Source organism: Bufo bufo, chromosome 5 (assembly GCF_905171765.1).
Source record: "Bufo bufo chromosome 5, aBufBuf1.1, whole genome shotgun sequence".
In the NCBI taxonomy this organism is placed as follows: Eukaryota; Metazoa; Chordata; class Amphibia; order Anura; family Bufonidae; genus Bufo; species Bufo bufo.
Window position 1 is genome coordinate 236,059,771 of NC_053393.1, and position 23,621 is coordinate 236,083,391.

A 23,621-nucleotide genomic window follows, 5' to 3' on the forward strand; every position below is an offset into this window, starting at 1 on the left:
TGAATCCCAGGTGTAGATGTCTGACTTGTTTGGAGCTTTGGAATGCACACTGTGGCAGCTTCTGCTGCAGCACTACAAGTCGCAAAATGGCGGCCGGCGGTCAGCCCAGGTACATGTGGATGGAAAAATCACTCTGGCCACTCTAAAAATAGCCAATCCCTATCAAAAAAGCAGCTCAGCTGCAGTTGTTCAGATGAATCACAGGTGGAGGAGAGAAATTTGCTTCCAGTTATTCAATTATCCCTGCCTATTCTCGCCCTAGCATCAGCTGCGTCTATCCCTGTTCTATTCACATCGGGAGTGAGCACGTCCCGACGTGCGCACAAGCTTATAAAGAGGCTGAGTCACATGCTGCACTTGGCCAATCACAGCCTTGCCAATAGTAGGCATGGCTGCGATGGCATCTTAGGGCAAGTAGTATGATGCATGTTGATTGGCTGCTTTGCAGCCTTTCAAAATGCGCCAAAATACATGCCGAACGACGAACCCGAACCCGAACTTTTACGAAAAAGTTCGGGTTCGGGTCCGTGTCACGAACACCCCAAAATTCGGTACGGACCCGAACTATGCTCGAACTGTTCGCTCAACACTACTCAGGTATACTCTGTGTATTGCCAATGTCTATGTGTTAAGAATTTCTCTACCAGACATCTGAAATATTTAGTTGAAACTAAATTTCAACAACCATTTATCTGCTTCCTTATAGCTGACTTCCTCACTAATCTCCTATTAGTGTATCAACTATATTACAGATAGGAAAACTCTATATTGTCTTGACACTTTCTCAGATGAATCTACAGCTCACTATATCCAAACAACAACCAAGACATATATAAAAACACCAATGACCAATCCAAATGTTTCCCAAGACCAATCAAATTCCATATTTTAGCATAAATAAGTTCTTACCATAATAGGCTTGACCACAGTAAGACTTCAATAGACCCGCTGCCTCGGACCCGGTTGAAGATACGGGAAACAGATATATTGTGTAAGAATAAAGTTCTTACCTTACAGCGCTGTATATTTTATCTGTGAGTCCAGTTCTCCTCCCGTCGTGGCCGGAACTGCAGGGTCAAGAGTCCACTGGTCAAGCCCCATGTTGGGCGCCAAAGAATTGTCAGGGCAAAAACCCCTACTCTGATTTATGGTGAGTTCCAAATTAGTATGGCAAATAGGTATTGAGTACTCGGAAGAATTTAATAATACAATCGCCAAGGTTGTATCCAAACAAGTCTCTGTTTATTTCCTATAGAACGCAAATACTTATACCACATTAGGGCCAGTTCCGGTTATACATCCACACACTTATCATGAAACATCTGGACATATAGAAATTTTTATGTAATATAATATAATGTAAATGTCAGTTAACCGCAGACTTTCTATATAAAAAAAAAAAAAGAAGAGACATGCATCTATCAGAATAGAGGAAGTAGATATAGCACACCAAGCAGTTTCCATTTCTCGAGAATATCAAAGGTGGGGGCTAAGTTACTCCTTCCAGTATCTGAAAATACTGACATGCAAAAAGTCACTGATCTATCAACTTCAAAAAAGGTCATACAATGTAAAAGGCCGCTGTAGACACAAAGATGGAGTCTCATTCCTCACAATGCCAGCCCACACATCCGCCACCACCCAGAACAAAGAATGGTCCTTGTCTTATGTATATATAGTGGCATAAAAGGCCTTTTCTGTCAGGTGAATGCCTAATTTTTGGGGCCTGGACTGGCCTACAGTAAAATTGTTATCCAGTGACTGCCTAAAGTACCTCCAGCCACATAATCACTTGTTCTTTTGTCAGGTGATTGTCTAATTTTTGGGGCCTTTACTCCCGTGGCCTAAAATAAAAAATTTCTAGGCTCCAGCAGGGCACGTTTGGGAGTTTCCCTTTTAAGACGCATAAAAATGGCCCCCGATTAAAATACATATTTTTTGTGGGAATTTTTGCCATTGATTCCCCTCTGGTATGTCACTATCCATGTTGTGGGACTATTTGTGCACTTCTAGTAAGTATTTGGTGGCTGCAAATATGACCTGAAGGTTTTTCAGGTTCGCGAATATTTGATCGCGAACGTGCGTTCGTGAATCATCCCGGCCGATGTTCATCCATCACTAGTTATATGTTCTAAAGCCTTTTGTGGTGTGTATAAGTGGAAAAAAGTAAGGACCTATTTGCCGTTCAGTGGTGCAGTTATATGTTCTACAGCCCTTTTTGGCATGTATTAGTGGCAAAAAATATATATATTTGCCGTTCTGCGCTGCAGTTATATTTTCTAAAGCCTTTTGTGGCATTTATACCTGAAAAAAAGTAAGGGCCTATTTGCCAATCAGCGGTGAAGTTATATGTTCTAAAGCTTTCTTTTATCGTCTATTAGTGGGAAAAAAGGGCTTATTAGCCGTTGTGTGGTGAAGTGAGAGAATTAATGACTTTTTAGGGGGAGTTTTAATTTCCTTTTTATTTATTTATTTGATCTAACAGTATGTCAGACAGAGAAGTGCCAGGCCCTGCACAGGGGAGTGGCAGAGGCCTAAATGTTGCTGGCGCAGGCACAGGTCGCAGCAGAGTAAGGGGGCATGGCAGCAGTAGTCGCAGCGAGAGACCTGAGCTCCCAGTATGATCTAGGGGTCGTGTCTTGACCAGCAACCAAGCGGTTCTTAAATGGTTGACTCAGTCATCCACTTCAACCCAAGTGACATCAGACACCCCCAGCCAAGAGTCGGTAGGTTCGTCAGACATAACGTTTAGTTGGCATGGCCTGGGAGCAGGCCCTGTGCCCTCACCTGTCCTCAACCTGCCTCTGTCCTTTTCTGTTCCCTCAGCCAGAGAAGTATTATATGCTGTGGGCTCAGCTCCACTATACAGTGAGGACGAGCTACTAGAGGACAGTCAGCAGCTACTGGCCAGCCAAGATGTGGAGGAGACATCCACCGCTAGACGGGAAAGTAGTGATTAGGAGAGTGACTTGGGAGCGGTCAGGTGAAAGTGACGTGTTGCGAGCGGTCAGGCTCCTGACCCAGAGACCGTTGAGGAGGACATCAGTGACGTGCAGACAGTCCTCGATGATGATGATGTAGCTGATCGCATTTGGGAGCCGGGTGAATTAGGGGCTTCATCATCATCTAGAGAAGAGGGTGGCAGCTTGCCCGTGAGTCAGCGGCGGAGCCAGCAAGTCACTAGTGTGGCCGGGGGTCAGCAGGGTGGCAGCAGTGGAAGGTTGAGAGCGTAACGTGCCCGGGGTAGATCACCCGCTTCACAGGAGCCTACCTGCCTGGAAAGTAGTGGTGCAGGGATTCACGGAAGCAGCGGCGGTAGCAGTCAGTCAGTGCGGAGTGTTGGGGGTAAAATCACCTATTTGGCTGTGTGGCAGCTTTTTGTTAAGCCGCCAAAGGAGGTGAACATGATCATTTGTAGAATCTGTGGGCAGAAGGTGTGAAGCATGGCGAGGGTGCCAATGTTGGCACTACGGCCGTGCGTCAACATATGCAGCGTCATCATAAAGTGGCCTGGGAGAACTGTGGCTCCGATGTGGTGGTCCAGCCTGCCGCAGCAACCGCTGCATCACCCAGTGTCACGCACTAAATTTCAGGCAGTCAAGGCTCCACCACCTCAGCCGAAGGGAGCTGTCTGTCATTCTCATCATCTGCTGGTCCTGATGCTCCTGCTCCTCATCAGTTATTCCATCAGCAATCGATCACCGAAGCGATTGCCAAGAGACAACAGTATGCGTGCACTCATCCAATGGCACAGAAGCTAAATGTGCTCCTGGCCAAGTTGCTGGTGCTGCAGTCCCTTCCTTTCCAAGTGGTGGACTCTGCACCTTTCAGAGAACTGATGGCTTGTGGAGAGTCCCAAGCCATCATTTCTTTGCCAAAAAGGCAGTACCAGCTTGTATATAGAACAGAAGGTGGGCCAGTCCTTGAGCCTGTCGTTGTCTGCCAAAGTGCACGGCAGCGCCGATGTGTGGAGCTGTAACTACGGTCAGGGACAATACATGTCCTTTACGGCCCACTGGGTGAATGTGGTTCCTGCACAGCCACAACAGCAACTTGGTCAGGTGATGCCGCTTTTGCCTCCACATTCTCATGCCGTTGGTCCTGCGACAATGTTCGCCTCTGCCTCCTCATTCTCCACCGTGTCCTCAGCCTCCACTACAGGGACAATTCACAGTGCCTGTCCAGCATACCACATGTGCAGGACACGATGGTGTCACGCTGTTCTGCACCTCATTTGCCTTGGCGAACGTAGTCACACAGGGGAGGAACTGCTCTGTGTACTTAATCAAGAAATCGAATGCTGGCTTTCTCAGCGACAACTCAAAATCGGAACCATGTTGGCCGACAATGGGAAGAACATGGTGTCGGCACTGCATCAGGGAAGGCTGAGCCATGCGCCCTGCATGGCACACGTGTTCAATCTTGCTGTCACCCATCTGCAAGACATCCTAAAAATGGGCAGGAAACTTTTCATGCACTTTAGCCACTTGTACACCGCAAAGAACATCCTCGAGCTGCAGCGGCAGAACGGTATCCCTCAACATAGGCTGATATGCAATGTTTCCACCTATTGGAATTCCACCCTCCATATGTTGGACTGACTATACGAACAGAGAAAGGCCATAAACGATTTCTTGATGATCCAAGCGGACAGGAGTACTGCCCTGTGTAACTTCTATGTCAGCCAGTGGCAGCTCATGCGTGACACCTGCCGTTGTCAGTCGACAGGAATACGGGATGAACATCGTCATTCCACTGCTTCATGTCCTGGAACAGATGCTGGTAAATCTCGCTGGTCAGGGGACTGGAGACGTGGCGCCTACATCTCACGGCCACATGAGCCTTGTATGGGCTGAACTGGAGGAGGAGAACATTGGAGCTCAAGCAATGTGTAGCGAAATGGGTGGTTTTTTATACACAGGTGACAGGAGAGGAGGAGCAAGAGCAGCCAGAGAAGCTACAGGGCAATGAGGAAGATGAGGCAGAGGACCCAGACACACTGTGGAAGTATACAGTGGAGATGGAGGCAGGGATTCCCTCCGAGTCACTTGCACAAATGGCCCGATGCATCCTCACTTGCTTGCGTAGTGGCAGCCGAATTGTCACCGTTCGGCAGAGGGATGACTTCTGGCTCTCCACCATGTTGGACCCTTGCTACTGGTCCAAAATGGGGGCCTTTTTACACCCACTGAGAGGCAGGACAAACTGACCTACTATAGAGACATCCTATGTAGTCAGTTGGCCACTGCCTATCTGCACCATCGTCCATCCTCTCACAGGTCTGATCAGGGGGGTCTTCTTCGCTCACGTTCCTCTGCCATGGCTTCTGTGGCATGGTGGGGTGGGGGGGTAGGAGCAGTTCCAGGTCCATTAGCAGCAACTTGAGTCTAGAGTCGCTGATGAGCAGCTTTCTTCACCCGCCTAGTGAAGAAACTACTCATTAGCAGCAGATAGCCTTTGAGCATGACCTGAACCAGCAGGTGGTGGTATCAATCCTGACCATGGCATCTGAGCGCGTGAAACACCAGAAGCGTGTGCTTCCGGTGGTGCTCTGGCTCCCCTGTGTGGCGATCAGAGGAGCCGGAGTGTGTATGCAGAAGCCCCTGTCTTTGTGAATGACAGGAGGCTGCTGCATAGTATTTCCTATGGAGCCCTTGCCTGTAATAGGGCTCCATAGGAAAGTAGTAAAATCATCATAGATTCCAATGCAAGTGCATTGGAGTCTATGATAATAGCAATCTAATGATTGCATGTTATAGTTCCCTATGGCAACTATAAAAAAGTGTAAAAAAAATAAAGTTAAAAAAAAAAAAATAATAATTCAAATCCCCCTTTTCCCAAAATAAAAGTAAAAGAACTAAAACAATTTTAAAAATACACATCATGGGTGTCGCAATATGTGAAAATGCCCATAGTATAAAAATGTAAAACTATATTCCCCATACGGCAAACAGCAAATCAGAAAAAAGCATCCAATTGGCCGATTCACTGTTTTTGGTCGCTTCATTTCCTACAAAAAAATTTAATAAATTGTGAGAAAAAAGTCATACACACCCCAGATTGGTATCACTGAAAAGTTCAGATCACCCTGCAAAAAATGAGCCCCTATACAGCTCCGTACACATCATTACAAAAAAGTTATAGGGGTCAAAAAATGGCGACAAAAAAATAAAACAGATTTTCCCCACTTTTTTATTTTGCGCTCCCTGCCTTCCCAGAGCCATAAAACGAAAACGAAAAAAATAAATAAAAAAACTCTGGGCCTGAAAGGGTTAAAGAATGTCTTTGTCTTTATATTGACATATCATGACACCAGTTTTTATATTTTCATCCACAGAGCTATTTGAAGGATTCATTTTATGCTGGACTAGCTATGTTTTTTATTGGTAACCTTTTGGGGTACATGACTGTTCACTTTCTATAAAAAAAAATTTTTAAGTGACAACGTGATAAAAAAAAACAGCAACTTTTTTTTCATTATGGCAGTCAACGAACACAATAAATATTTTTAGATTTTAAAAGTTTGCACGTTTTACCAACCAACTATGTCTATTTTTTTATTGTGTAAAATTTGAAATGGTTTGAATTTTTTATATTTTTGTTGGGTTTTTATCTTTTTTTAAACTTTCTTACTTTAATTTTAATTGGTGACTTTAAAATGTGATCCTCTGATAGCTTGTACAATAGACTGCAATAGAATACTATTGCAGTCTCTGTGATTTTGGCATCCTAAGTCCTGCCACAGGCAGAGATCAACAGGCATCTTACTATGGCAGGCCTAGGAGCCTTCACCAGGTCCAAGACTGCATAGTAACCGATTGGAACCCAGTTCTGAAATGTATTGTATAAGGGCTCATGTGCTGGCCGTTCCGTGCATTGGGGACTGCAAGTGCTTCCGTGCGCTTCCGATCCGTGCCTCCGTTCCACATATCCCGGATTGCGGACCCATTGAAGTGAATGGGTCCGCGATCTGTGATGCGGGATGCACACGGCCGGTGCCCGTGTATTGCGGACCCCCCGTATGCGAGCCACAATACGGCCACGGGCAGCACACGATGTACATGAGCCCTAACACTGACATAATTCTGTCAGTGCTATACAATATATTCCAGACTTCGAAGGGTTACATAGCATCATAAATCAATATAATGCTATGCGACCCGGTCATTGCTAGGAGGTCAGGACCGGAGCTGCCGCATACTCACGCTGCTAGTCTGATGAGTGGATGGAACTCGCATGTCTGAAAGGGGCCAAGGGGACAATATGGGGTGCATTTTGTAAATTGAGGGCACCATAAGGGTTGCGATTAAAAAAAAAAAAAAAAAAAAAAAAAAAATTTTAAAAATGAATTCATTTATTTTTTATGGCCATTAAAACGGTCATCAAAACAGCCATTAAAATTGACCAGAAGGCCAGAAAATGGATGCAAAAATAGTTAATAAATGGCCATGGAAAACTGCCAGTTTTAGGGCTTATTCACATGACTGTAGTCTGTTGTGTGGTCCACAAATTGCTGATCTGCAAAACACAGATACCGGTCGCGCGCATTTCGCATTGTGTGGAACATAATATCCTGAACACTAAAGGACAGTCCTATGCTTATCCGTAAAACAAACAAGTATAGGACATGTTCGATCTTTTTGCAGGTGCCACAGAACGGACATTCACATTGAAGTGAATGGGTCCGTTACCAACCTGCATAAAATGCGGGTCGGATGCCAAATGCCAAAAAAAAAAACATGGTCGTGTGCATTAACCCTTACTTGGATAAAGCTATGGCTACATCGCATTTTAGTTTCTCATCAACTTAAACAAATATTGACAGCAACCCCAGGCTTTGAAGCTGAAGTAATTTATAGTTTGGCAGTACAATATACAGTGCTGCCCATAATTATTCATACCCCTGGAAAATTTTGACTTAAAGTTACTTTTATTCAACCAGCAAGTAATTTTTTGACAGGAAATGACATAGGCATCTCCCAAAAGATAATAAGACAATGTACAAGAGGCATTATTGTGGAAAAAAAAACATTTCTCAGCTTTTATTTACATTTGAGCAAAAAGTGTCCAGTCCAAAATTATTCATACTCTTCTCAATAATCAATAGAAAAGCCTTTAATGGCTATTACAGCAATCAAACGCTTCCTATAATTGCAGACCAGCTTTTTGCATGTCTCCACAGGTATTTTTGCCCATTGATCTTTAGCAATGAGCTCCAAATCTTTCAGGTTGGAGGGTCTTCTTGCCATCACCCTGATCTTTAGCTCCCTTCACAGATTCTGAATTGGATTCAAGTCTTGACTCTGTCTGGGCCACTCCAAAACGTTAATGTTGTTGTCTGCTAACCATTTCTTCACCACTTTTGCTGTGTGTTTTGGGTCATTGTCATGCTGAAATGTCCACTGGTGCCCAAAGCCAAGTTTCTCTGCAGACTGCCTGATGTTGGCGTTGAGAATACTCATGTATTGCTCTTTTTTCATGGTGCTATTTACTGTGATTAGGTTCCCTGGTCCATTGGCTGAAAAACACCCCCAAAGCATTAGGTTTCCACCACCATGTTTGACAGTAGGGAAGGTGTTCTTTGGGTTTAAGGCTTCTCCTTTTTTACGCTAAATGAAGGAAACATCATTGTGACCAAACAATTAATTATTTGTTTCATCTGACCATAACACAGAAGACCAGAAGTCTTCTTCTTTGTCCAGATGAGCTTTTGCAAAGGTCAAAAAATTACTTGCTGGTTGAATAAAAGTAACTAAGTCAAAATTTGCCAGGGGTATGAATAATTATGGGCAGCACTGTAAGGGTAGATTTGTTAAATTGTCAGAAAAAATTTCTTTCATGTCCATAGTACTGTGCATAGTAGCAATCACAGTGCAGTTTTCATTTTTCAAGTGCGTTATAAAATAGAAAGTGTGCCACTAATAACAAAGCGAGTTTTCTTTTAAACAGTTTCAAAAATCTCCATGCATCTTTACAAGCATTATAAAAATAAGGCATTTTAGTAATGAATAAGATATCAAAATGTTACTTTTATAAGAAATGAATATATAATGAAACAAAGTAAGATTAATTAATCCTATTCACCTGGATAATCGGCAATGTCTGTTGCTGAACATGCAGTAAATGATTGGGTTGACAGCACTGTTTAAAACTGGCAAATTCTGAATGATCACTGATGCGTAGATGCGCTCTTTGGTCAATGGCAAGAGTTCATAATTGTCCAAAATGTCAAAAAGAAAGTATGGACTCCAACATAATATGAATGCTGTGGAACAAAAGACACTGTATTAGGTAAATAACATTAGTACCAACTAATAATGTTGGGATTTATCATGTGTGATTGCCGATGAAACAAAGATTAAAAGGGTTCTGAAGTTTTTTTTAACTCCCTCCCCCCACACTCTGGACCTATGGAGCGAAGCATGCTTACCTGCCTCCTGTTGCTCAGTTCTTGCTACTTTGCTCCACAGTTGTGTTTGCCGTGCTCCAGTGCTAACATGTAAACTTCCTGCACACATGGGGTCACGTGCACCGCTGCAGCCAATGACTAGACTAAGCGGTGACTTGTCATTGGCTACAGTTGCACATGTGATCCATGTCCAAGAAGTAAGGTAAGTATGTTTCCCTCCACAGGTCATTCAGGTGGAGATGGGGGCAAACAGTGTTAAAAATCTGGAGCACCCCTCTGAGGAAATACATATTTTCATCATCTGTAATTGCAGCCATACACATTACATCAGTATCAGACAAATAAAGAAACAAATTAACCTGTCATTAACATGCATGCTTCACTATCACAAAATGATTTCCATACATGTCATTGGGGGACTGTCAGAAGGCTCCTATAAACTTTAGATAATTAAAACTAGTGGGTTTGGTTTTATGAAGGTTCTCATTTTATGCAAACATAGATTTTGAGCAGCAGGAGGACAAAGTATATTAGAAAGTTTTCACTAAACAGAAGGTTTATTTTGTAGCATCAAAACTAGGGTTGAACGAACCCGAACTGTAAAGTTCGGGTTCGTACCGAACTTTAGGATTTTTTGACCCTGGACCTCAACATTTCAGTAAAAGTTTGGGTTTGAGATTGGTGTTCGGCGATTTAATGGCGCTTTTTGAAAGGCTGCAGGGCAGCCAATAAACAAGCGTTTAACTCGTATGCCCTTAGAAGCCATCATAGCCATGCCTACTAATGGCATGGCTGTGATTGGCCAGTGCAGCATGTGACCCAGCCTCTATATAAGCTGGAGTCACGTAGCGCCGCACGTCACTCTGCTCTTACTAGTGTAGGTATAGGATGCTGCTGCTGTGAGGGAGAGAATAGGAAAGAATCTATCTGATATCAGAACTCGTTAACTCGTTGTTAACTCGTTGTTTTTTGTTGGTGCACTGCAACATTTTTGTACATATACCCATTTTTTAAGTGCACTTGCACTGCATATGTGCCAGGGGAAGGGAAAATAATATAGGTAATCAGTCTGAGTTCAGGAACCCAGGGGGTGACAGTCACATTTTTTTCTGTAAAGTACCCCTGTGCTGCATATGTGAGTGTAATCAATTCAGTAAATCCATCTTCCGTTAGATTCTGGGGGCACAAATTAATAATTTTTTTTTGCTAAAAATTACATTTGAGCCCTGCACTGCAAATCTGATGGTGAAATATAATCAGTGAATACAAATGGGACATTGTGGGTCAAAAAAACACTTTTTTTTGGCCATAAAGTACCTTTGCGGCCTGCACTGCAAATCTGATAGTGAAATAACATCAGTAAATCCATGTGTTTCACTGCGGGTGAAAAAATCATATTCTTTTTTCCATAAAGTACCTTTGTGGCCTGCGCTTTATTTCTGACTGTCCAATACAACCATTAAATGCTGCTGTTATATTTTTGTTTGAAAAAAAAACACCCATTTTGTGCTAGATACTACATTTGCGGCCTTCGGTGCATTTCTGACAGTCCAATAAGCCGTTAAATACTGCTGTTATATTGTGGTTTGAAAAAAAAACACCCTTTTTGTGCTAGATACTACATTTGAGGCCTTTGCTGCATTTCTGACAGTCCAATACAACCGTTAAATACTGCTGTTATATTTTTGTATAAAAAAAAAACCATTTTGTGCTAGATACTACATTTGAGGTCTGCGCTGCATTTCTGACAGTCCAATAAATCCAGTCAATCGTGCTCTTACATTGTTGGTTGACAAATTCACATTTTTTGTGACCGTGAAGTAATTGTATTAAATTCGCCAGTCACACTGTTGTGTGACCTTAAGTAATTTTTTCTCTTTATGACACCGGCACAGCCTTACTGTCAGTGAACTTAATTGTTGACTATTGGCGGTTACATTGTCGCCTGACATAAATTATCTGTTAGTTTGGTGGGTGAACGCAAAGAATGAGGAGAGCGTCAAATAAGGGACTTGGCCCTGGTCGTGGTGCTGCTGGTGTTGGTGGAGATCCTGTTGCAGGAAAAGGACGTGGTCGATCTGTGCCAGCTACACGCACAAGTGAAACACCTTTCTCAGGTGCGAGTAGGTGACAGAACCTTCAGCGTTATTTGGTAGGGCCGAATGCGGCTCTACGAATGGTGAGGCCAGAACAAGTACAGGCGATAGTAGATTGGGTGGCTGACAGTGCCTCCAGTTCCTTCACATTGTCTCCCACCCAGTCTCCTGCTGAAAGATGAGAGTTGGCACCTGCAGCCCTTGGCCATCAGTCTTTCACCTCAACCCCTTGCAAATCAGCCAAGCAGTCTGAGCCCCAAGTCATGCAGCAGTCTCTTATGATTTTTGATAACTCTGCTAGCAGGGTTTCCCAGGGCCATCCACATAGCTCTGCCTCAGAAGTGGAAGAGATTGAGTGCACCAATGCCCAACCACTTATGTTTCAAGATGAGTACATGGGAGGACCACCGCAGCATGTCTTGGATGATGACAAAACACAGGTGCCAACTGCTGTGGCTTTCTGCAGTGTGCAGACCGACAAGGAGGGCAGGGGTGAAGACTGGGTGGAAGATGATGTGGAGGACAATGAGGTTCTCAACCCCACGTGGAATCAAGGTCATGCGAGTGACCTGTGTAGTTCAGAGAAAGAGGCGGTGGTCGCACAGAGCCACCAGCACAGCAGAAAAGGGAGCAGGGTGCAAAAGTGGCGGTCCCCTAGACAGTACGCCTGTTACTACCCACCGCACCAAGGGACCCAGCACACCAAAGCCAGCTCCAAGGAGTTTCCTGGCATGGCAGTCCTTCAGACAATGTGCTGACGGCAAGACACGAGTGGTTTACACGCTGTGCAATCAGAGCCTGAAGCGAGGCATAAACGTTCTAAACCTGAGCACAACCTGCATTACCAGGCATCTAAGTGCAAAGCACGAGCTGCAGTAGAGTAGACACCTCAAGAACCATGAAAGGTCTCTGGCTCATCCTGCTTCCTCTTCTGCTGCAGTCTCGGCCTCTTTATCCCCTTCTGGAGTGACAGTGGCACCTGCCACCCCGCAAACAGAGGATGTGCCAGCAACGCCACCACCTGGGTCACCAAGCATCTCCACATTGTCCCATGGAAGCGTTCAGCTGTCTATCTCCCAAACACTGGAGCTAAAGAGGAAATACCCCCCCTACCCACCCGTGATCCCTGGCCCTGAATGCCAGCATTTCAAATTTTCTGGCCTTTGAAATGCTGTCATTCCGTCTGGTAGAGAAAGAGTTTTAAAAACCATATGGCAGTGGCTGTCCCACAGTACATTGTACTCAGCCGCCACTACTTTTCCCTTCTCTGCACAACCAAGTGGGGGACAAAATCAGGTGTGCACTGCGCAACGCCATATGTGGCAAGTTCCACCCAATTACGGATACGTGGACCAGTAAGCACGGTCAGGGATGTTATATCTCCCTAACAGCACACTAGGTAAATGCAGTGGGGCTGGCCCTGAGGCAGATAGCAGTTTGGCGCATGTCTTTACACCACCGAGGATTGCAGGGCATTTCTCTTTGCCTCCTGTTGCTTCCTCCTCCTACTCTGCTTCCTCATCCTCTACCGCCTCCTCATCCGGTCAGCGTAACACCTCCACCACCAACTTCAGCACAGCCAGGGGTAAACGACAGCAGGCAGTTTTAAAACGTATTTGTTTGGGGGATAAACCCCACACCATGCAGGAGCTGTGGACGGGCATGGAACAACAGACCGATGAGTGGTTGGTGCCAGTGAGCCTCAAGCCCGGCCTGGTGGTATGTGACAATGGGCGAAATCTCGTAGCAGCTCTGGGCCTAGCCAGTTTGACCCACATCCCTTGCCTGGCGCATGTGCTGAATTTGGTGGTGCAAAAATTCCTGAAAAATTACCCCAATATGTCAGAGCTGCTGCAGAAAGTGCGGGCCGTCTGTGCGCGCTTTCGGCGTTCTCACCCAGCTGCTGCTCGCCTGTCAGTGCTGCAGCGTAACTTCGGCCTTCCTGCTAACCCCTCATATGCGACGTTCCCACAAGGTGGAACTCCACCTTGCACATGCTGGCCAGACTGTGCGAGCAGCAGCAGGCGATAGTGGAGTTTCAGCTGCAGCACGCACAGGTGAGTTGATCTGTGGAACAGCACCACTTTACCACCAATGAGTGGGCCTCCATGTGAGACCTGTGTGCCTTGTTGCGCTATTTCGAGTACTCCACCAACATGGCCAGTGCCAATGACGCCATTCTCAGCGTTACTATCCCACTTCTATGCCTCCTTGAAAAAACGCTTCGGGCGATGATGGAAGAGGATGTGGCACAGGAGGAGGAGGAAGAGGGATCATTTACAAGGGTTTCAGGCCCGTCATTCAATAGTGGCTCCGAGGGTGGGTTCCTGCAACAACATACGCTGGGTACACAATTGTCCAGCCAGGGCAAAGTTCTGGAGGATGACTAGGTGGAGGATGAGGATGAGGATGAGGAGATGGAGGAGGAAGAGGAAGAGGTCACCAACACAGCTGGGGCACCGCAATCACCTCAGAAGGCAGGATTAGCATGGCCGAAATGTGGAAAAGCTTTGTCAGCTTGCCACAACTAGCACCACCAGCTGATATGGAACGTCTTAGCAGGAGGCAGCATTTCAGCAACATAGTGGAGCAGTATGTGTGCACACGCCTACACGTACTGACTGATGGGTCTGCCCCCTTCAACTTCTGGGTCTCCAAATTGGGCACATGGCCTGAGCTTGCCCTTTATGCCTTGGAGGTGCTGTCCTGCCCTGCAGCTAGTGTATTGGCTGAACGTCTGTTTAGCACGGCAGGGGGCGTTATCACAGACAAGCGCAGCCGCCTGTCCACAGCCAATTTGGACAAGCTCACGTTCATTAAAATGAACCAGGCAGGGATCCCACAGGACTTGTCCGTACCTTGTGCAGAATAGACATGTATACCAGCCTCACCCAGCCATTGTTATACTCTAGCGCACTTTCTCATTGTTTTATTTTTTAGATTTCCCAATGTTTTGGGGTCTACCCTAATTTAAACAACAACAAAAATAAAAATAAAATACCAGGGTTGGCTACCTCCTCCTCCTCCACCGCTGCTTCCATTAACACCGCCACGTCCACAGTCTCCTCACCTCCTACTCCATATGGATCTCCACCTCCTAGATTAAGATTATTCTTTTTTATTTTTACGTATTTTATGTTATTTTCAGTCATTTCACTAATTCGTCTTTTACATTGTTGTGTGACATTCCCAAAGTTTTGGCTATGATATACCCCTGCTCTACATTGTGGACAGGAAATACATTTCACTATTTCGTCTGTTACATTGGTGGGTGACATTCACCAATTTTTGGATGAGATATACCCATGCTCTACATAGTGGACAGGGAAATACATTTCACTAATTCGTCTGTTACATTGGTGGGTGACATTCACCAATTTTTGGCTGTGATATACCCCTGCTCTACATTGTGGACAGGAAAATACATTTCACTATTCGTCTGTTACATTGTTGGGTGACATTCACCAATTTTTGGCTGTGATATACCCCTCCTCTACCTAGTGGACAGGGAGATACATTTTACTAATTCGTCTGTTGCATTGTTGGGTGACATTCACCAATTTTTGGCTGTGATATACCCCTGCTTTACATTGTGGGCAGGAAAATACATTTCACTAATTTGTATGTTACATTGTTGGGTGATATTCACTAATTTTTGGCTGTGGTATACCCCTCCTCTACATAGGGGACAGGGAAATAAATTTCACAAATGCGTCTGTTACACTGTTGGGTGACAAATTCTCATCTTTTGCGCTAGAAAGTACATTTGCGGCCTACACTGCATTTAGGACAGTACGAATGGTGAACCAGGCATGGATCTCACAGGACTTGTCCGTACCTTGTGCAGAATAGACATGTATACCGGCCTCACCCAGCCATTGTTATACTCCAGCGCACTTTCTCATTGTTTTATTTTTTTATATTTCCCAATGTTTTGGGGTCTACCCTAATTTAAACAACAAAAATAAATAAAAAATAAATACCAGGGTTAGCTACCTCCTCCTCCTACACCGCCGCTTCCATCGCCTCCTCAACCTCCTACTCCATATGGATCTCCACCTCCTAGATTAAGATTATTATTTTTTATTTGTACGTATTTTATGTTATTTTCAGTCATTTCACTAATTCGTCTGTTACATTGTTGTGTGACATTTCGAAAGTTTTGGTTGTGATATACCCCTGCTCTACATAGTGGACAGGGAAATACATGTCACTAAATCGTCTGTTACATTGTTGGGTAACATTCGCCAATTTTTGGCTATGGTATACCCCTGCTCTACATAGCGGACAGGGAAATAAATTTCACAAATGCGTCTGTTACATTGTTGGGTGACAAATTCTCATCTTTTGCGCTAGAAAGTACATTTGCGGCCTACACTGCATTTAGGACAGTATGAATGGTGAGGCCAGAACAAGTACATGCGATACTAGATTGGCTGGCTGACAGTGCCTTCAGTTCCTTCACATTGTCTCCCACCCAGTCCCCTACTGAAAGATCAGAGTTGGCACCTACAGACCATGGCCATCTGTCTTTTAACTCACCCCCCTGCAAATCAGGCAAGCAGTCTGAGCCCCAAGTCATGCAGCAGTCTCTTATGCTTTTTGATGAATCTGATGGCAGGGTTTTCGTGGGCCATCCACATAGCGAGAAGTGGAAGAGATTGAGTGCACTGATGCCCAACCACTTATGTTTAAGAATGAGGACATGGGAAGACCACCGCAGCTTGTCTCTGATGTTGACGAAACATAGGTGCCAACTGCTGCGGCTTTATGCAGTCTGCAGACTGACAAGGAGGGCAGGGGTAAAGATTGGGTGGAAGATGATGTGGAGGATGATGAGGTACTAGACCCCACATGGAATCAAGGTCATGTGAGTGACGTGTGCAGTTTGGAGGAAGAGGCGGTGGTCGCACAGAGGCAATAGCACAGCAAAAGAGGGAGCAGGGTGCAAAAGCGTCTGTTACATTCTTGGGTGACATTTTACAATTTTTATCATGAATAAACCCCTGCTCTGCATAGGTGACAGGGACCTAAATTTCTAAAAATCGTCTGTTACATTCTAATGTGACATTTTACCATTTTTGCCGTATACAAACCAATGCTCTGCATAGGTGACAGGGACCTAATTTTTGTAAAATCATCTGTTCCATTGGTGGGTGACATGAACCCAGTTTTGCCGTGAATAAACCCCTGCTCTGCATAGTTGACAGGGACCGAAATTTTAAAAAATCGTCTGTTCCATTGGTGGGTGACATTAACCCATTTTTGCCATTGAAAAAGCCTTGCTCTGTATAGGTGACAGGGACTTAAATTTCTAAAATTCATCTTTAACCGCCTCCGGACCGCCTAACGCAGGATCGCGTTCCGGAGGCAGCAGTCTCAGGCAGAGTCACGCATATTCGCGTCATCTCGCGAGCCGCGAGATTTCCTGTGAACGCGCGCACACAGGGGCGCGCGTTCACAGGAACTGCAGGTAAGCGAGTGGATCTACAGCCTGCCAGCGGCGATCGTTTGCTGGCAGGCTGTAGATGCGATTTTTTTAACCCCTAACAGGTATATTAGATGCTGTTTTGATAACCGCGTCTAATATACCTGCTACCTGGTCCTCTGGTGGTCCCTTTTGCTTGGATCGACCACCAGAGGACACAGGCAGCTCTGTAATAAGTAGCACCAAGCACCACTACACTACACCCCCCCTCACTTATTAAGCCCTTATTAACCCCTGATCACCCCATATAGACTCCCTGATCACCCCCCTGTCTTTGATCACTCCCCTGGCATTGATCACCCCCCTGTAAGGCTTCATTTAGACATCCGTATGTGTTTTAAGGATCCACGGATCGGATCCGCAAAACACATACGGACGTCTAAATGGAGCCTTACAGGGGGGTGATCACCCCATATAGACTCCCTGATCACCCCCCTGTCATTGATCACCCCCCTGTAAGGCTCCATTCAGACGTCCGTATGTGTTTTACGGATCCACGGATCGGATCCGCAAAACACATACGGACGTCTGAATGGAGCCTTACAGGGGGTGATCACCCCATATAGACTCCCTGATCACCCCCCTGTCATTGATCACCCCCCTGTCATTGATCACCCCCCTGTAAGGCTCCATTCAGACGTCCGTATGCGTTTTGCGGATCCGATCCATCTATCAGTGGATCCGTAAAACACATACGGACGTCTGAATGGAGCCTTACAGGGGGGTGATCACCCCATATAGACTCCCTGATCACCCCCCTGTCATTGATCACCCCCCTGTAAGGCTCCATTCAGACGTCCGTATGTGTTTTACGGATCCACGGATTCATGGATCGGATCCGCAAATTCATCTTTAACCGCCTCCGGACCGCCTAACGCAAGATCGCGCTCCGGAGGCGGCAGTCTCAGGCCGAGTCACGCATATACGCGTCATCTCGCGAGTTGCGAGATTTCCTGTGAACGCGCGCACACAGGGGCGCGCGTTCATAGGAACTGCAGGTAAGCGAGTGGATCTACAGCCTGACAGCGGCGATCGTTTGCTGGCAGGCTGTAGATGCGATTTTTTTAACCCCTAACAGGTATATTAGATGCTGTTTTGATAACCGCGTCTAATATACCTGCTACCTGGTCCTCTGGTGGTCCCTTTTGCTTGGATCGACCACCAGAGGACACAGGCAGCTCTGTAATAAGTAGCACCAAGCACCACTACACTACACCCCCCCTCACTTATTAAGCCCTTATTAACCCCTGATCACCCCATATAGACTCCCTGATCACCCCCCTGTCTTTGATCACTCCCCTGGCATTGATCACCCCCCTGTAAGGCTTCATTTAGACATCCGTATGTGTTTTAAGGATCCACGGATCGGATCCGCAAAACACATACGGACGTCTAAATGGAGCCTTACAGGGGGGTGATCACCCCATATAGACTCCCTGATCACCCCCCTGTCATTGATCACCCCCCTGTAAGGCTCCATTCAGACGTCCGTATGTGTTTTACGGATCCACGGATCGGATCCGCAAAACACATACGGACGTCTGAATGGAGCCTTACAGGGGGTGATCACCCCATATAGACTCCCTGATCACCCCCCTGTCATTGATCACCCCCCTGTCATTGATCACCCCCCTGTCATTGATCACCCCCCTGTAAGGCTCCATTCAGACGTCCGTATGCGTTTTGCGGATCCGATCCATGGATCCGTGGATCCGTAAAACACATACGGACGTCTGAATGGAGCCTTACAGGGGGGTGATCACCCCATATAGACTCCCTGATCACCCCCCTGTCATTGATCACCCCCCTGTAAGGCTCCATTCAGACGTCCGTATGTGTTTTACGGATCCACGGATTCATGGATCGGATCCGCAAATTCATCTTTAACCGCCTCCGGACCGCCTAACGCAAGATCGCGCTCCGGAGGCGGCAGTCTCAGGCCGAGTCACGCATATACGCGTCATCTCGCGAGTTGCGAGATTTCCTGTGAACGCGCGCACACAGGGGCGCGCGTTCATAGGAACTGCAGGTAAGCGAGTGGATCTACAGCCTGACAGCGGCGATCGTTTGCTGGCAGGCTGTAGATGCGATTTTTTTAACCCCTAACAGGTATATTAGACGCTGTTTTGATAACAGTGTCTAATATACCTGCTACCTGGTCCTCTGGTGGTCCCTTTTGCTTGGATCGACCACCAGAGGACACAGGCAGCTCTGTAATAAGTAGCACCAAGCACCACTACACTACACCCCCCCCTGTCACTTATTAACCCCTAATCACCCTATATAGACTCCCTGATCACCCCCTGTCATTGATCACCCCCCTGTAAGGCTCCATTCAGATGTCCGTATGTGTTTTACGGATCCACGGATCCATGGATCGGATCCGCAAAACACATACGGACGTCTGAATGGAGCCTTACAGGGGGGTGATCACCCCATGAAGACTCCCTGATCACCCCCCTGTCATTGATCACCCCCCTGTAAGGCTCCATTCAGATGTCCGTATATGTTTTGCGGATCCGATCCGTGGATCCGTAAAACACATACGGACGTCTGAATGGAGCCTTACAGGGGGGTGATCAATGACAGGGGGTGATCACCCCATATAGACTCCCTGATCACCCCCTGTCATTGATCACCCCCCTGTAAGGCTCCATTCAGACGTCCGTATGTGTTTTACGGATCCACGGATCGGATCCGCAAAACACATACGGACGTCTGAATGGAGCCTTACAGGGGGGTGATGACAGGGGGGTTATCACCCCATATAGACTCCCTGATTACCCCCTGTCATTGATCACCCCCCTGTAAGGCTCCATTAAGACGTCCGTATGTGTTTTACGGATCCATGGATTGGATCCGAAAAACACATACGGACGTCTGAATGAGCCTTACAGGGGGGTGATCAATGACAGGGGGGTGATCACCCCATATAGACTCCCTGATCACCCCCCTGTCATTGATCACCCCCCTGTCAATGATCACCCCCCTGTAAGGCTCCATTCAGACATTTTTTTGGCACAAGTTAGTGGAAATTGTTTTTTTTTTTTTTTTTTTTACAAAGTCTCATATTCCACTAACTTGTGACAAAAAATAAAATCTCACATGAACTCACCATACCCCTCACGGAATCCAAATGCGTAAATCTTTTTAGACATTTATATTCCAGACTTCTTCTCACGCTTTAGGGCCCCTAAAATGCCAGTGCAGTATAAATACCCCACATGTGACCCCATTTTGGAAAAAAGACACCCCAAGGTATTCGCTGAGGGGCATATTGAGTCCATGAAAGATTGAACTTTTTGTCCCAAGTTAGCTGAAAGGGAGACTTTGTGAGAAAAAAAAAATAATCAATTTCCGCTAACTTGTGCCAAAAAAAAATAATCTTCTATGAACTTGCCATGCCCCTCATTGAATACCTTGGGGTGTCTTCTTTCCAAAATGGGGTCACATGTGGGGTATTTATACTGCCCTGGCATTTTAGGGGCCCTAAAGCGTGAGAAGAAGTCTGGAATCCAAATGTCTAAAAATGCCCTCCTAAAATGAATTTGGGCCCCTTTGCGCATCTAGGCTGCAAAAAAGTGTCACACAAGTGGTATCTCCGTACTCAGGAGAAGTTGGGCAATGTTTTTTGGGGTGTCATTTTACATATACCCATGCTGGGTGAGATAAATATCTCGGTCAAATGCCAACTTTGTATAAAAAATGGAAAAAAGTTGTCTTTTGCCGAGATATTTCTCTCACCCAGCATGGGTATATGTAAAAAGACACCCCAAAACACATTGCCCTACTTCTTATGAGTACGGCGATACCACATGTGTGACACTTTTTTGCAGCCTAGGTGGGCAAGGGGCCCACATTCCAAAGAGCACCTTTCTGATTTCACAGGGCATTTTTTACACATTTTGATTTCAAACTACTTCTAACGCATTAGGGCCCCTAAAATGCCAGGGCAGTATAACTACCCCACAAGTGACCATATTTTGGAAAGAAGACACCCCAAGGTATTCCGTGAGGGGCATGGAGAGTTCCTAGAATTTTTTATTTTTTGTCACAAGTTAGCGGAAAATGATGATTTTATTTTATTTATTTTTTTCTTACAAAGTCTCATATTTCACTAACTTGTCACAAAAAATAAAATTTTCCATGAACTCACTATGCCCATCACGAAATAACTTGGGGTGTCTTCTTTCCAAAATGGGGTCATTTGTGGGGTAGTTATACTGCCCTGGCATTTTAGGGGCCCTAATGTGTGAGAAGTAGTTTGAAATCAAAATATGTAAGAAATGCCCTGTGAAATCCGAAAGGTGCTCTTTGGAATGTGGGCCCATTTGCCCACCTAGCCTGCAAAAAAGTGTCACACATCTGGTATCGCTGTACTCAGAAGAAGTAGGGCAATGTGTTTTGGGGTGTCTTTTTACATATACCCCTGCTGGGTGAGAGAAAAATCTCGGCAAAAGACAACTTTTCCCTTTTTTTTTTATACAAAATTGGCATTTGACCGAGATAGTTATCTCACCCAGCATGTGTATATGTAAAATGACACCCCAAAACACATTACCCAACTTCTGAGTACGGCGATACCACATGTGTGACACTTTTTTGCAGCCTAGGTGGGCAAAGGGGCCCACATTCCAAGGAGCACCTTTAGGATTTCACAGGGCATTTTTTACACATTTTGATTTCAAACTACTTCCTACACATTAGGGCCCCTAAAATGCCAGGGCAGTATAATTACCCCACAAGTGACCCCATTTTGGAAAGAAGACACCCCAAGGTATTTCTTGATGGGCATAGTGAGTTCATGGAAGTTTTTATTTTTTGTCACAAGTTAGTGGAATATGAGACTTTGTAAGAAAAAAGAAAAATAAAAAATCATCATTTTCCGCTAACTTGTGACAAAAAATAAAAAGTTCTATGAACTCACTATGCCCATCAGCGAATACCTTAGGGTGTCTACTTTCCGAAATGGGGTTATTCTACTGTCTGGGCATTGTAGAACCTCAGGAAACATGACAGGTGCTCAGAAAGTCAGAGCTGCTTCAAAAAGCGGAAATTCACATTTTTGTACCATAGTTTGTAAACGCCATAACTTATACCCAAACCATTTTTTTCTTACCCAAACAATTTTTTTTTATCAAAGACATGTAGAAAAATAAATTTAGAGAAAAATTTATATATAGATGTCGTTTTTTAAAAAAAAAATTACAACTGAAAAATTTCATTTTTTTGCAAAAATTTCATTAAGTTTCGATTAATAACAAAAAAAGTAAAAATGTCAGCAGCAATGAAATACCGCCAAATTAAAGCTCTATTAGTGAGAAGAAAAGGAGGTAAAATTCATTTGGGTGGTAAGTTGCATGACTGAGCAATAAACGGTGAAAGTAGTGTAGTGCAGAAGTGTAAAAAGTGGCCTGGTCATTAAGGGTGTTTAAGCTAGGGGAGCTGAGGTGGTTAATTGATGTGCGCCTCCACCTTTCATTCGATTCTTCCGCTTTAATAACTTGTCCCACATTTCCACCAGATCACATTTCTGCCATTGATCTACCTTGGATGTGGTAGCCATTTCTCACACTCCCTCTCCGGCATGGAACCCTAATTCCCCGTTACCCGTGATCACCAGGGTCGGCGCATAAAAGAACATCGAAAGTTGATAGAGAAGATATCCAATTGGATCGTGGACGTCAGGGGGCCGTGCGCTCAGGCAGAAGTTATCTAGTGTCAACAAAGCGGCAGCAGGACCTCTCCTGTATAACGTTTCCTAATCCAAAATACCGCAGTGACATTCCCTTAGATTTTTTTTATTACTCATTCCAATAACAGGGCATCTTAAGAGTCCTGTATTGTTATTTGTCCTCACTACCTCCCCGAGTCGGGAGTGGGTGATTGCCACGCGCCCCCTCCTTTACTTGGATGCTTCTCCTTCAATAACTTGTCCCACATTTCCGCCCGATCACATTTCAGCCATTGACCTTCCTTGGATGTGGTATCCCTTTCTCATGCTCCCTCTCCGGCATGGAACCCTGATTCCCCGTTTCCCATGATCACCATGGTAGGCGCATAAAAGAACATCGAAGGTTGATAGAGAAGATATCCAATTGGATCAAGGACGTCACGGGGACGTGCGACATGGTGGAGCAGTATGTGTGCACACGCCTACACGTACTGACTGATGGGTCTGCCCCCTTCAACTTCTGGGTCTCCAAATTGGGCACATGGCCTGAGCTTGCCCTTTACGCCTTGGAGGTGCTGTCCTGCCCTGCAGCTAGTGTATTGTCTGAATGTTTGTTTAGCACGGCAGGAGGGGGTTATCACCGCCACATCCACCGCCTCCTCAACCTCCTACTCCATATGGACCTCCTACTCCTAGATCAAGATTATTTAAAATTTTTACGTATTTTATGTTATTTTAAGTCATTTCCCTATCCACATTTGTTTGCAGAGCACTTGCCATACTCTTATCCACATGTTGCTGCCTTTTGCAGCCCTCTAGCCCTTTCCATGACTTTTTTAGAGCCATTTTAGTGCTCTAAAGTTCGGGTCCCCATTGACTTCAATGGGGTTCGGGTTCGGGGTCAAGTTCGGGTCCCGAACTCGAACATTTTTGTGAAGTTCGGCGGAACCCATC

The 23,621-nt window shown here is 45.4% G+C and overlaps 1 protein-coding gene across 1 annotated transcript in view; it reads right to left on the reverse strand.

The window, feature by feature from the left end:
* NPSR1 (neuropeptide S receptor 1) overlaps window positions 1–23,621 on the reverse strand; it is an 835,810-nt gene that overhangs the window by 45,895 nt on the left and 766,294 nt on the right. The window contains exon 8 of the mRNA XM_040433038.1: window positions 9,085–9,265. Coding sequence (XP_040288972.1) covers window positions 9,085–9,265 — 181 coding nt within the window. The remainder of the gene's footprint in view (window positions 1–9,084; window positions 9,266–23,621) is intronic.